This window comes from Epinephelus fuscoguttatus, linkage group LG2 (genome assembly GCF_011397635.1).
Source record: "Epinephelus fuscoguttatus linkage group LG2, E.fuscoguttatus.final_Chr_v1".
Taxonomy (NCBI): Eukaryota; Metazoa; Chordata; class Actinopteri; order Perciformes; family Serranidae; genus Epinephelus; species Epinephelus fuscoguttatus.
In genome coordinates, this window is record NC_064753.1 from 17,340,774 (window position 1) to 17,356,892 (window position 16,119).

The window sequence follows — 16,119 nt, forward strand, 5'->3', positions numbered from 1 at the left end:
CCAGTCATTCCACTGCTGGGTGCTTTGCATATAAGACTATACTAACAGTGTAAAGAACGCTTCTGTGAGAGGACAGGGATACTTCAGGAGTGAAGGCATTCCTTTTCCTGGGATGAATCCCCCTGTACAGATGCCATCTACAGCAACCCCCCCCCCCCCCCCTTCTGTCATGTAATCTACGCTCCTCTGACAGCACAGCCAAGGCCCGGTGGGAGAGTGCCTATCCATCTCACTACCCCAATCTGCCTCCCCTGTTTGGTTCCACATGAGCACTCAGCTGCTGTGACTAATTAAATAAAGCGCTGTGCCCTCTGCTTCCTGTTAGCCATGGCAAGGTTGGTGCACAGAGATGGAGTAGAGGAAGAGGAGGGGTGCTGAAGGAGGAGGGGACACAATAACAACTAGCGAGAGCCTGTAATGATGCTCTGGTCCACAAGACAATAGACAAAGTTACGACGATGCTGACATGACCACTTTACAGTAGTTGTTTTGCTCACAGATGTATAAATGATGCAATATTTTGAGCTCACGTCTTGTTTGTTCTCTTTTTTTTTTCAGCCATGACGCTACTGGAAAGCTAAGGCCAAGAAAATGAAGGTGAGCATGATTTCAATATGTATATCTATGTGTCTTTTAAGCACAACTGTGTCTTTATGTGTCACTCAGTTTTTACACTTTTTTTCTCCTCCTTATCACAATTGCCTGGTGTTCTCAGCAGTAATGCTCTGGATGACACAGTGCCTCTCTGTAGGTTATGGGTAAGTGCTGCTGTAATGAGGCTAGGCTGCATTAATTCAGCAGACAGTTGCGAATATGAGAAGTCTTGACATTTTGATTTCGGGAATCACAGGGTCACTGGCTGATGTGACAAATCTATTTCATTTTATCAGGCATGCAAACATAAATTTCCTGGTCTGCTCGAAGCCAGTGTGAGAGTCTGATTAATGGTAAACATTTAAGGCGCGAGTCGTGTCTTTCTGCATATTCACTGTCATCCTCATGAAGTTTTCAATCTGCCAACTTAGCAGAAAACTAAGCTTAAGTAAACTTACAATAAGAGACTTGCATAATTAGTTTAATAGTATCCTTTTGCTACAGTTAAGCAACGGGTCACTACTATTTTGTGGGTGTTTGGCCAATCTTACATTACTAAATACATGACATGTATTTGTAAGCAAAAACCCCTTCACAGAAAGCCAGTGTTGAAGGAGAAAAAGATGCAGTTGTAACTTTTTCCTTTTTTCCTGTTTGCATTGGTTGAACTGACACTGTCATGCTAAAATATTGATCATCAATATTGATCCCAGGGATAGATTTACTTTCTTACTGACAAGAGTACCTACAATTTTGCAGTTTTAAATGCAGTAGTTTTCAAACTTTTTGTGCCCAGTGCTCACCAAAGGGCAGGCCAAATCTCAAGGCACACCTGTATTTATATCTGTGCACATTAGCCTCTATGACGAGTGTTATCACTCTTACCACAACGTGCATTTTTGTTTTTTTTACTGATATCAAATAGCAATTGACAACCAACGCATAACCAACTATTACTCATAAAATATTCATCAAAAAAATGATTCAATAATTCATTTTTAACATTTTAAAAATACACCAAAGCACCAATAACACATACATTTCAACAGGAAATCATGTAAGATAATGTGATGTGTTACACACATAACCTCCACCTCCTGGATTCGCCCTTGGTCATTAATCTTAATACATTTATTGGCTCAGTATTGTTGATTGAGTGACTCTGCATCAAAGTAAAATATTAGCAATATAGAGAAATATAGCAAAGTATAGAAATGACCCCTATAGTAGGAACACAACGCATATTTTGCTCAACCACATACTTCCTCGACGTCAATATTAATATGATATTATAGGGTTGACAATTGAACTTTCACAAAATATTTACACAATAAGATGTTTGATAAAAATTCATTAGTAGTGCGGATAATGACTAAGTGGGTAAAGGCAAACAGAACAGATAGGACAGTCTACTAGGTTCAGAAAATGACATCTCTTTATTGTAATGCAGCCTTTAAAACCAGGAATAGGTAACACTTATGACATTACAATACTCAAAAATCTAAGACATTTAGTCTCATAATATTGACATAGTATCCATATATTGCCCAGTCGTAGCCATGTAGTAATGAGGCAAAGCATACTCTCAGTATGTACCTGGTATATACTGTAAGCAGACATTCAGTACCACGGACAGTTCTACTTCTCACATAGCAGAAGAAAGGAGGTAGAACAAACTAATCTCAGATGTAGCGTTGGTATTGCTTATTGACATGGATAGATTTCCTTTTTTATTTCCTTTTTTAGCATGTTTGTATTTATCGGACATTTCATATTAAAGAGGCAGACAGGAGGGCGGATATATTGGATATATTTTGTGTCCTGGTGCTGCAACTGGCCCGTTTGATCTGAACTGTGGTCTGTTCTGGATTAGTGGACAACCCAGACGAACAACCTGACAGAGGGAAGAGTGTTGATAACTGGGAACGCAGACAAACAGATTAGTAACTGGATTCTCCCTGTAGGACATGTGGGGGACTGTTATGTAATCTATGAAACGGTGTGACCAGACTGAGAGGAACCTCATCGGTACCGCCACGTTACATGGACTCATGAGAGAATATACACCGCAGATGACATCTCTGGAGTACTCGACCAGGGATCCATGCTTTCTCCTTGATATCACTGCATCTCCCTCTCTGCGTGTGTGTTACCTCCTGCTGGGCACATAAAAAGATGGAGGTGGACCATTTTGCTGCAGTGTGGATTGACTCAGCCCATGAGTGGCCCCTGGCCAGTGTAGACTAGTCAGTCCTCTCTCTGCTAGCTGCTATTCAGCCCTATTTTCCCAGAGCTAAAGACATGCAGATGTTCATTGGAGACCAGATATTTATACTTAATACCTGGACTTAATTTATATTTATCTATCTATCTGTGTAGAAGTCTCAGGTGATGTTGTGCTATTTGAGTATCATTGTCTGGTGTTGGGCATCATTTTTTGTTTGTACATCTCCAGTCACCAGTTGTGAAAACAGCTTTCTCCTGACCATGTTTGAATGTTGGGTAGCAAGCTATTTTTTTCCAGAGCAAGAATGATGGTGTATTTTTCCTCACTTATATCGTCAGACTGAAGGTTGACTGTATAGCTGTATTCCCTATTTTTTAATGACTCCACTCGACTAGCAGGCTGACCTGGACCGAGAGCAGCAGCAGCAGTAATACAGCTGTAGGCAGGCAGGCATTTCTGATAGTGACGGGAACCAGGGTGCTGGCAGTGTTGGACCCCGTGGCCCTCAGGGAGAGGAACAGGACACTCCCACTGGCCCCATGTTCACTCAACCATGGCCAGCCAGTGTCAGACACTATATCCCTCCCTGGAGCAGCACATGGAGCTCTATAGGCCAGGAAAACCCAAAACCTCTGAGCTATTTTGGGAAATCAGTGCTGTTACCGACAAAGGACAGGAGTTACGAGGGCAGAGGATATTTTTGTGTTCAAAGCTTTTTTTGTCTGAGGAGAAAATATTTTTCCCTTTTGTTGACACAAAGATGTTTTGATGTTGAACGCAGATATTTTTAGAGACATTTTCGGGGCAATCCATCAATTTTGATTTGACAGATATTGAAGTTGTTTTTTTTTCACTGTAGTGCTGGAGTGAAAACAGGACGGTGTAGCTGCTCTGTATTTTGTCAGATATTGAGACGAATTTAGCTGTTAGTTGTTGAATATTTCCTGCTGTTCAGGACACTTTGAAATGTATTCTGCTAATGAGGGATACCTGCACTGGAAGTCCTGCATGCTTACATTTAACAGCATCTGAGAGGCAATGCAGATATAATACACAGTGTATTTTTGGTGTCCCTGTCTGTGCATGTGTGCATACAGTATGGGCATACATCTATTGCGGAGGAGGTCGAGAAAAATAAACTGGATGATACTGCTCAGTCGCACCGCTGTGTATGAGTCACAGTCACTTCACTGCTATCTCACATTAGCATACAGTACGGACCTACACTGTATCTGTTCTTCACCGTGCCTCTTTTACTCTTACTTTAATAACCGGCGGTTTGGTGTCAATTGTGTGAATACTTTTTATTACAAGGTTGGACAGTCGCAGCCTGTTTTCATTATACCCTGACTGGTCATTGCCATAAAGCCGCAGCATGCAGAGTGAGTAGAAGATGATGGAAGGTGCAGAAAGTAATTTCCTGTAACTAGCCAAAATAAAGTCTGGCCAGTAGGAGTCAAAGAGAGGACATTTGTCATTACAGTAGTATCCACTGACCTTCACTGAAACTGTTATTGCTAGGTAATATCCTGCAAGCCCCTCGACCTCTCTGCTGCTGAATCATCCTGGATCAATTATTCTAATATTTGTGTGGCAGTTTTGCTATCGATTAATGCATTTATGCAGAGTGCAGCATATCTTATTTAATAAAGCGAGGCCCTGCATATAATTAAATCGTTTTAGAGTGAGGCGGCACTTTGTTTTCATAAACCTTTGCCTTATCGATACATGTGTTCATTCGTGACTTATGTTCATCCACTCAAAGTTTTATTGTTTCATTACTGGCAGCCCAGCGCAGATAACAGTAAATAGCTATCTGCAGCACACTCAATATTTTGTAGATTGTTGCCGTCGTTAGTGGCTCAGACTTGCTGTGTGCTACAGAAGCATAAATACTACATACTGATCATTATGGCAACTTTGTGGCTCTGGAAACTTGGACGTTAGTAGAAGAAGCTGTGTTCAGCGAGTAAAACCACGGCCATAAATGTGGGTCAAAATCCACAGTCCTTGTTCTCCATAGTATATACTCCAGCCAAAGCTAATGTGATGCTTCAGAAGACTCAGTGAGTCAGCTGGTTATTTCCCAAAGTTATGGTTTTAGTTTGAAATTCCCTCTTTGCATTCGCCAGTGGAAGGACACTCACTGACAGTTGCATAACCACAGTGTGTGAATAATGCTGGTTCCAGCAGCACTTGAAAAAAATGCTGAATATCAGTGTTATTGTTCTTGGGGCACTGGTGTTAATGCGTCACATCACACAACCGACTCATCTGAGTAATATCTGTGAAGAATCATGGTCTAGAGGAACCTTACAACTTTCCAGGTGAAATTCTGCATCTGACTGCGAGACCTTTGTTCATAATCTGCAAGGATATTTTTTTTTTTTAAAAAAAAAGTCTTTTTTTGTTCTTTTAACAGTAAAAAGGCCAAGAAGGAATGGAATTGCGCAGAACCTTGGCCTAGGCAGAGATGGCTGCAAATGAGAGGAGAATAAATACTCAAAGGCAGACATGAAGGGAATAAAAAAAAAAACATAGTGAAATGAGGAGTAGTGCGGACGATCCCAGTCATCTACCTGACGACTTTTGATGAATTCCAATGAGAGAGATTCCATTTTTTAAAGATAGGCCCTATAGGTGCAATTAGTGCTACATAATAGCCCTTTCCCAGCTCCTTCAGCGGAGTTGTGAAATATTGATTTAATTCGCCCCTATATATTCACTTAAACTCTGAAGAATATATCTAGTTGTTATAGTCGTTTTTGCAGTAATAGCTCCGGGTTTACTCTGTCATGGTTTTATAAGTACAGGCTGCATATAGGGAGCACTTTCTTAAAGGATGGGGACGAGATAAAAGGGGTAAAATGGAGTGAAATCTGAAAGGAGAAAACTTGTCTAAATGTAGTTTAAAAGCCTGCTGCAGCCAGATGCAAGATGGGATGTGAGATTTCTGATGATCTGATTTTTTGTTGGTGGCAAGAAGAGTGAAGGACTCGGAGAGACAGAGGGGGGCTCCTTCAATTCCTCCCTGCTGTATGTGGCAGGTGAGGCCCTGCAGACACTGATGATGTCAGACAGGACACTTACGTTGGACTCTCTCCAGGGAGGTGTCTTGAAGTGGAGTTTGACTCACCATTCCAGTATCTCTGATCTCTGCATTATTTATGCTTTTGTCTCAGCCATTTATCAGCATTTTTATACCTCGCAGCCTCATTCTACAGTACATCTCCTGTGATGGAATAGGCTGCAGCGATTATAGCCTCTGAGGGAAGCCAATAACCGAATATAGTAGCTCATATTGATATCAGAAAACTGTGGAATGGACAAGTGTGCTGCATAGCCGTCTCTGCATACTGTTGAGAACCTTGGCAAACATCCATTCACATCAAAATAGTGCACTGAAAAATAAAATATAACGAGGAAAACGCTGCGCTGGCTCCATTTTCCTACCTTTATATTAATTCTTAGGACATGAAACTGGTAATATGTGAGCTGTGGTAAGAGTTGCACAGCAACTGAATTGCTGATCAATGACAGCTAATGAACACGGCAGGAGTTCTGCTCTGTTTGCCTCTCGACAGAGAGCTGCCTTCTCCAGAGAGCTCTTTTTCTCCTGTTTTTGCCAGAAAAGCACAGGAGCCTTCATTGAAACCAACTGCCTCTGGGCTCAATTAACTACCATAGATTACTCATAATGCAGATGAGAGACCGTATACAAGATCAGCAGTGTGGTGATGTTGAAAAACACACACAAATGGTGCATGCATGGAGACAGACAACTGGGACACTGATGCTGAGATGTACCTTCAATGTATAGTTGATAAAAAGAGCTTCATGAAAAAGGCTCTGACAAGCAAAATACTGCACTGCCTCTACTTTAATGAGAGTCATTATCCTAATAATGAAAATAGACAGTATCTGCACATACAAACGTCTGTTCTCTGAGGCTATTTATAAGACTCTATGCACCAAAGTATGGACATCAGATTAAACATTGATAACTAATATATAAAAAGAAAATGCTGCACTGTTTCTGTAGTCTCTATGCTAATCTGTGATTCCATTCAGTGTCACATACATGAGGAGACAGGCGCACCCAGCCACACTTGGGACCCTGTAGCAGAGTCAATGCAGCCGATGTATGCTTTGCAATGTTGTCGTGGGCAATTGAGTGCTCCATGGTGATGACATGGTTTGCTTTGTGTGTGGTCACCAGGCCATGGCCCTTGTCAAAACATATTAGCGTCACTTAACATCCCTCACCCAGGCCGATCACTGTCAATTTCCCGGCCTACCAAAACACTCTTTCTGAACAGTTGTCAAATTTGAGAGCCCCTGCTGTTTTGGTGATATCTGAGGCTTTCTCTAAAATGTTCCATTTTCGGCAGCCACATATAGATTTAAAACCTGAATTAGTCTTGTCACAAGTAGCATTTTCAAATGGATCCCAGCCTATTGTTTACAAAGGATAGCTATCAAAGAGAATCTGTTCAGCTCAAGAGAGTTTACAGATGGCACAAACCTAAATACTGAACAGCCCCCCCACCCCACCCCACCCCACCCCCTGCTGTGATTGGAAGATGGTAAGCATGTAGCTTATTGAACGGCAAAATGACTTTTAGGCGTAACTTTCTGAAGTGTGCACACGTTGTCGTGAAACTGAAAGAGAAGTTGTTCTAATAGTGGGAGCTTAGACGTGCACGTCTCTGCATGCCAACTAAGTGCTTCAGTGTCTTTTTTTTATCACTGGAGAAGCAGATTAACTAATGAGATAAGGAGGACCATGATCAAACATGCAGAGCAAGTCATTCAAAATCAAGCGCACAGAAATGATGCTGTTGAAATGCACTCGATGACACCGACTTGAGAATGTTGTCGAAAGAGTTTTCTTTCAACTAAAGCGTCAGAAGCGATTGTTTTATTGTGTCTCATGCAGCTAATTAGTGGTGCATTAGTGAATATTCAAACTGTCAGTCAGTTAGAAATTATCATTTCACTCTCATTAGCTCTGCTTGGACATGATGTCAAATGACCTGTGTATTCAGACCAATGTTTATCACTTATGGCTTTTTTCTGTTGCTGTATGTGAGTTGTTTTCTGGGGGAGGGGGGGTTTCAAGCAATTACCTGATTGTGTCATCTCCATCTCTCCATTTTACCGTCTGTGACATTGGCAACAACAAGGTGTACAGACGCAGTAGGGTATCAGTAATTGTGCATCAGGCAGCAATGGCTTTATTGCTATAAAATGGGCACCACACAATTTTTTCACATCATGAAACAGTATCATATTCTGTTAGATTTTTTTTTTTTTTTTTTTTGTGAAAAGCATTGGTTGTGTTGTTCCTGCCAAGCGCATCATCGACTTATGTGCATACCTATAATGGGATAAATTTTGCAATGAAATGGGACTGAATGTGAACTCATCGACATATCGCAGTCCTTCAGCCATTGCAACTCTGCTCAATTCAGCTTATAGGGTGACAGTCACCTTCATGCTGCATCAGGGAACAGCACAGGTAGAAGACGGTCGCTTGGCGTGATGTCACCCTGTGCGACTCTTAGTATCCATCCAGATTAACATACTCAGAATATAAGTGGTTTAGGGTAAATGATTGACTTGTCTCTTGAGGTAGACGGCATCCCAGCATGAGCGCAGAATAAACTGTGACTCCTTCGTTTCTTACTCCTTCTACCTTTCTCCTGGTACTGAGTCACCTCGCCTTTGGGGCTTACCACAGGAGTCTCTTCAAATGATCCTTTAGACTGAAGTGGAGAATCAAGATTAATGCACTTTCACGTTCCGCCCAGGCTCCGGGGGAAAAAGTCTTATAATTAACACCGGGGGGGCTGCAGGCTGCTTCTGGAGAGAGGTCGAGGGTGGGGTTCCTCGACCATTGAGACAGAGTTGATAAAGGTATGTGATGTATGCTGCTGTTTTGGAATAATAGTGGAGTGGTAACAGAATGACCTGTCAGACACCTCACTCTGGCTTATTGTTATTGGGACAAAGTGGAGGGGCCTGTAGCGAGAGCTGCTGCATTACAGCATCATTATAGTGATTATTATCACACGCTGTGACCTATGTGAATTATCACTGAGGCAGACGATTGCACCTTTTTTTTCTAGTCCCATATAGGGACTGCTCCTGCAGAGGTTTCTACACGTTTCTGCAACACCATTTTCTGTTAAAGTTTTCTGTAGGAACTTGTATAAAAATAACTTTTTGTTATATTTGCTGAAACTGTCACTATATCCTGACAGTAGTACATTAGTACAGATTATCTGTGAAAAACACCATGTTTCTCCTCCTGATGCCTCTAATGGCACAAGGAGTCTCAAATGCAGCTCTCAATCATGTCAGTAAGGGCTCATGAACTGCATTCAAGATGTCAAACTCAGTAGCGCTGATTAAATGTGAATCAAGATTCTGTCATGGCATTGCCTATTTCTTGCCTCAGTTGTTTTCAGAAACAAATTTTAGTTTATTGTTTAGCTGTAAAATGAGAGTCTGTGACCTGGCTGCCATTTTGAAAACAGTCAAGCTGTGACAGAGCACTGCCCACCAGCTGGTGCAAGCTATTTTATTCTACAGCTAAACAGTCCACTACAATATATTTCTGAAAACAACTAAGGCAAGAAATAGGTAATGCAGTAACTAGGGCTGCCCCCGACTAAGAGTTTTACTAGTAGACCAATAGTCGTCATTTAGGGCCATTAGTGGACTAGTCGCCGGCATGTTTACAATATTATTTTAATTATTACATGATATATTTTGGGCAGGGCAACACAATGGTTTGAGTTCAAGGTCTCAGAAAGAGTAGTATCAGTAACATTGTTAACACTGTGCCACATTGGAGAAAAACAAAACCGTACTAATGAACTTTAATTAATATAGGCCTAGATTTTATCTACAAGTGCGCGCCACACGTTAATTGCGCTGTCAGCAAAGCAGTAATGATTGTGCTAAGTGGCTAATGGGCATGTAGCTACTTACATGTTTCAGATGATACGTCATGTTTGGAGTTGACCACTGAAGACGAGTTTACATATCACCTTGGGTTCGTCCTTCACTTTCTCAAAATGATCCCACACTTTGGATTTCCTGCCCGACATGTTATTAACTAGCCTGTGGAATAACCGCAGGTACCAGCTATGTAAATTAGGGGCCTTGTTTAACCGCCTGGAAAACCCAAGGTCAGACTCTTGGTGCTACTCTTGTGCCTTTTTGTGCCATCTTTCAAGAGCGCGGCAGCAGCTTGCATCTGAGGTTATTAAGCAACCTTAACAAGCATCGAATTTACCTGAAATCCTGAATACCGAGCTGATCTTCTTCCAGGCGCTGTTTATAAGTGTGTAGGCCTATCGTCCGTTAGACAGATGTAAAGCTCTGGGTAGCCCTGCACTAAAATGATTAACATTTCTGTGTTTGTAACAGACTGAATATTTGCAGAAGAAGGGAAAGATATTTGTCGGCTGTGATTGGTTTGTAACGTGACTCCTGTCTGACTGGGGAGCGTGGCCACTTCCTGTGTCTGTCCTTTCAAATTAAATAGCCACATGGTCCAGTCTTATAGGTTTTGATTTATTTTGACAAGGCGCAGCTTGTCATGGAGATTCATGTTTGTTTATTTATTTATTCATATATTTTTTGTGTGACTAAGTAACCAATGTAATTTCGCTGACTAATTACCTTTCTGGTCAACTAACGTTTGGTCAACTGTAAGGGGGCGGCCCTAGCAGTAACACAATCTTGATTCATATTTGTTTAGCACTGCCTAGTTTGACAGTTTCACAGCAGTTTACAAGCAGCGACTGAGGTGACTGAACGCTACTTTAGAGAATCTGATTGGTTGTAGACTCTAGCAAATGCCATTAGAAGCAGTAGGAGGAGGTTATCTGTCTCATGTACTACTGTGTGGATGTAGTGACAGTTTTAGCAAATATGACAAAAAGATTATTGGAAAGAAGTCACCAACTGTCTGCCAGATCCTGCAGGGAAAATGAGACACATGTAACCCTAATGAAATGTATCAGTCTAAAGAAATGTTAAAGCTAATATTTAAAAGAGTACGGTTTGGATTAAAACATTCATACGTTTCCTTGATGAGAGATAAATGAGAAGATTGATACCCTCAAAATGTATCTTCACTTCTAAGTCTTGGCAAGAAAGAATATTTCCCAAAATGTCAAACTCTTGCTTTAATAACCCATCTTCAGAAGACATAAACTGAAAATAAGCATTATTAAAAGCCTTCAGATATTTTTCTGTGATACTGCATGTCATCAGCAACATTTTACAAATCAGATGGCCTAATGTCAGACTTTCTAATGTCAAATTTCTAATGTCACTGACTTCACAGCTTGTTTGAAAAAGAGGGGGCCGGAGGAAGGGAGAGACAATGCAGTGCTTACCTTTATTGGATGGCATATTTGGAGGGCCTACACCACACAGAATACTTAAAGAGTATGTTCTTTGATGCATGGTTAAGCCTAATAATAACAGACTCTTATATCTCTTCACACACCGAAGATACTAACTGCTATTTAGATATATCCCACACCCCACTATTTGTGTTGTGCAGTTCCCACAGGATCCTATTTCCATTTCAGCGCTCGACTGTATATTGAAGCGTGTAAGGCATTTGTTGAAATGTAAATGCATCCATAAAAGCAGATCTTTGTACCTCTCTATGAGTGGTATAATTATCCATCCTTGCACAGAGAAATTGTCATGGTGTGTTTGATCATCTGGTAATGATCTTTAAGTATCACCAAGGTTTAGCTGCTTCCTCATTATCCTGAATTCTTCTCCAAGGTTAGTCCCAAACATTTACTTTCACAGTCCCACGCCTGCTGTTTGTCTTTGATAGTTACTCTGATTGTTGTTGTTTCTGTCTGTTTCAAAAAGCTCTGTTTTTAGGTGTGATGTTCCACAAGTATATGAATATAAAAAGACAGAGGGGGGGATGGTGTTACAGACAGGGAGAATGAAATATGGCACTTACATTTCAATGTAAATGAGGAAAGAAATGGGCACAGTGTGGATCTACAGCGGTTCATTAGATTGAATCCACTGTGCCCGCTGTATCTTTCACGTGAACAATCTCCTATAGGCCGAGTAAATTAGTGTGCAATCTCGTGTACTTGCTGTAAATGAATCTGTCCATCAGCTTGTGTCTCAGGTGTTGGAGTGCAGGAATGGTTCTGCCCTGCCGCGGCTGCTTTGGATTCCCAGACTGAGAGAAGCTGTTCGTTAAACACTTAAGCTGGAGTTTACTTTTTGATTGCCTGTGTTAACAATCCCCGAGAAAAAAAAAAAAAAAGTCGTTTCAGGGTGGTTGTTCCTGTTGTTTTTTAAGTTTCTAAATCACTGCGCTACAGATGTCCATCCAGTGTCTCAGTAAAGGTCTTTCATTTCACCTCTGACCTCCAGACTCAACTGCTAGCATGACTCCTCTTTGAAACGCACATCCTTAGATCTCTCTGGAGGCACGTTGGGGTATTTGAATCTGATGAGAAAAATGCACGTGTGAAAAATTGTGTTGTGTTCATTTGGGTGATGGATAAGTTGGCAAGTTGGATTACCCTCTGACAGGGAGCAAATGGAAGCCAAGCTGCACTCTCAGATGCAGTACTGCTCTGCAAAACAGATATTCTTCTGCGAGTTTTGCAATTTGCAAAGACTCCTATCATTTAGAATGACAGACTTTATTACTGTTTCAGTTTTGGCTTTGACATTTTGAAGCTGTTAGCAATGCCCTTAGGGTTTCATTTAGGATTTATCCACATCACACCAGCCTGTCATGTGTAAAATGTAATAAAGGCATGATAATGAGCGTCAATTAGGAGGTAGGAGAAGCTCACCAACAGAACTTTTCTTTTCTTTATTTCCTGTGTTGAATATTAGGATAGACACAGTGAGTGCTTCAAACACGAGGATACATGTGATAAGTCAGAGATGTTCAGGTTTACAGTATGTCTAAATCAAACGTAGACTCAGGAGTACTGTTGAAGTCTAAATGGGACACACAGCATGAGCAGAATCTCCACTGCACACATTATTAGCTCCTCTCTGGGTATTTATGTTGTATATCTGACCAGGAAACACAAATGAAGAGATCTGCCCTGTTGAGCAGGTCCACTGTCTTCATTTAGAAGTCCAGTTGCGTGCAGATATAGCTGACTGACTTGAATAATGTATCTAAAAGCCAAACCTCCAAGCATATAGCCAACTATATTGCTTTTAAAAGCTTCAAGTAGGAGAGCTTCATGTGTGACATAATTAAATTCCACCCAAGTTAATTCAAACTGTTTAATGATGCAGGGAGAACAATTTCTTTCGCTGTGCCAGCGGTGGGGTGGTCCGCCGGGGCTACGAGTGAGGAGAAGCATTAGAAGTTCACAGAGACACTTGTGATACAGAGAGGAGGATGTGCGGATGGAGACAGACTTGAAGGTTGCAGCATCCTTGGAAACGCAGCTTCCTCTTGGTGTGACTGTTTATTTAATAACGCCAAATTCACTTTGTCTGTTGTTTTCTTCCTTTTTGTCACTATAACTTATAAAAATAATGGTGGGGAATTATTAGTAATCTGCCTGTCAGAGCAGATGCTACCAGTGGGAGTGCCTTTGCTTGCTTTAGTTATTGGGTTAGCTGTTGGTTACTGTGACCAGCCTGCAGTGTTACATTATTTTTCAAAGCGTAATAACCTCTCCCACGGTGAACATCCTGACATTATACGTATTGTGTTTTTGTGTCTTTTTCCAGGAGTCGAGGCCAGACGGCGGGTAGGAGATGAGTCTGGCGGGTAATCCCACTCCACCTATCCATCAACTTGGAGACTATTTCCAGCGTCCCCTACAGAATGTCAAAGCCTCGCTGAGCAGAAGATGAGTCCATCATCTTCTTTCTAAGACTTTCCCTCGAGTTTCCATCAAAACACATAAACACATCATGTGCCATTATTTTCTATTGCCCTCACCACCCTTTTTCTGTCAATGGAGGGCGGTGGCGGTGAGTGAACGCAGTTGAGCCGGTGGTTCCGTGCAGTATGCAAAAGAGAAGCTCTGTTTGAAAACTACAGGATGTGACAGGATCCTTTCTCTGTCGCTGACATCACTCTGTATGGGTTGTGATGGGGCATGTGCCAGAGATCTCCTGTCTAATAGGAAGTGAGACACTTAAAGAGATGACCCTGCCTCAGTTGCCATCACTGTCTCTCTGCCAGAGAGAGAGCTTGGCTCTCCCATTACTCCTGCACTTGCTAATTAGCGTCTGTCGCTGGAGTAACTTGTACCTGTCAGTGTGTGCCGCTCTCCTATATTCAGTAACTTGAGGGAATTGAAATTGAATGCCAGCTAAGCTCCAACAAACTGCAAATGGTGCATGGGATACACCCTGATTTTCTCACTGACCTGACAGCCTTATATGTAAGAAATTGTTTTTAATGAACACACACTGTCTCAGCTACTTTCTCCTGCTGGGGTGCAATGTTTTATCTCCTCCAGACTCGGGGCTGTACCAGTTGTTTTATTGCATTTTTTTAGGTACTTGAGCAAGTCCCTGTGCCATATGTCCATGTATGAATGCCAAAGCCATTTGTGTCAGATAACCCAGTGCCTATTTACATTAAAGAGACATGGTGAAACTGCCTGGTCATTGGTAATTATTGGTCCCATTTCCGGGGCCACTTTGTGCTCGTTCAGGCAGAACAAGGTCGAGTTTATTACAGACATTTCTTCACCCACAGGATTAGCCATGCTGCTCAAATTCATCCTTCCACTTTTCCATTAGTTGATTTATCTGCCGACTAGACTCTTTTACATAATGAGTAAAACATGAATTATGGTCAAAGTAATACAAATATTTCATTTACATGCAGATCAACACTGACATGTTGAATTGTTCCCCGTTAGACGCAGTCCTATTTTAGGGCTAATCCCTCTCTGTTTGCAGATGCTCAGTCATCCCAAACATTTTACTTGTTTTGAATAATGGATTTTCCCCGTGATTGTTTGTTGCTGTCATACGCGAAACGGCTACCTTGCATCAAGTCTGACTTGTGTAAGTAGTGCAGAAATACCTCACCGGCACACACATGCACAGGAGCACGCGCACATACTGTGTCCTCTTCCTAAGCTGGATGAGACTGTTGATCAAACCCCAGGCTGAGCCCAAATGCGCAGATCTCTCTGTACAGTAGCCCTTGACCTTGCTGTGTGTCCTCATGGCCCAGACACCCGCCTGAAATTAAATTACAGATTAGTGGCTCCAGGCCCAAAGAGGGGTTTATTTGGTTGGCCCCTCTCTGAGAAGCGCTCATTCTCTCATTCAGGGACTGGAAAAAATGTCATGGGATTTAAGGAAGAAAATGCCAGTCTTGAAGACATTTTCTTCTGACTGTGAGCGCTGGAGCCAGTGGTCCTCAAAAACTGAAATGTCTGCAAAGACTTCTAAATCTTACATTGTAGGAAGAAGGGACACGGGGCTAGTGGAAATTTGGGATTTCGGAGATGTGAAAAATGAGTTCTTGGAAGCAAAATAAAATATAAAAGTCGGGGAAAAGAAAAGAAAACCAAAGTCAAACTGAAGGAACTGAGATGAAACGGCAGCTCACTGCTCAATGTACATCTGAGAAATTAAAAATATAATAATTCTTATAAGACAAAAGAACCCAATGCCAAGCCCTCAATTATTTGGAAGTCTGTCAAGCCTTTCACAATCCTTTATTCCAAATTACACTGACATAAAACTACATTAAAATAAGTGACCATCAATTGGCAATCAAAGGGAAAATATAGATCATGAATATGTTTTCACCACAGAGAAGACGAATGTGAGACAAACATGTTGATAAAGTTAAAAATTCAACTTTTAACTGACGGGAAACGTTGAGATGTCTTACTGAAAAGACAAACTTTTAAATTTACAGATGTGATTTGGCTGAATTTTGGTTTGCATTTTGTCACCCATTGCTCACAGTGTATTTGTGCTAGTGCTTTATCGCTGCATTGCAAGAATGGACAGGAGGAAAGAGCAGAAGAAAAAGAAGAAAATATACTTTTTAAATTCCTGAGGTGAAATTCAATTTTTTTCTATACATGTATTAAGGGTAGAGATGTCAAACCGAGCAGGCTGCCCATGGACAGGCGCCTCAAGCAGTTGGGGTTTCAGTGCCTTGCTCAAGGGCACCTCAGGAGTGCCCAGGAGGCGAACTAGCACCCCTCAAGCTACCAGTCCATGTTTCATATTTGGTCAGGATGGGATGTTAAACCAGTGACTATACAGTTCCC

At 41.5% G+C, this 16,119-nt stretch overlaps 1 protein-coding gene across 4 annotated transcripts in view; it reads left to right on the forward strand.

The window, feature by feature from the left end:
• Positions 1-14,474, forward strand: part of cd276 (CD276 molecule) — a 78,071-nt gene extending 63,597 nt beyond the window's left edge. For 2 of the 4 annotated variants that reach the window (XM_049566118.1, XM_049566100.1), the window contains 2 exons: positions 559-597; positions 13,595-14,474. In XM_049566118.1, coding sequence (XP_049422075.1) covers positions 559-581 — 23 coding nt within the window. In that variant the 3' untranslated portion in view covers positions 582-597; positions 13,595-14,474. Of the gene's footprint in view, positions 1-558; positions 598-715; positions 759-13,594 lie in introns of all 4 variants that reach the window. The other 2 variants (XR_007448325.1, XR_007448324.1) reach the window with 2 other exon arrangements.
• The last annotated feature ends 1,645 nt before the right edge of the window (positions 14,475-16,119 follow it).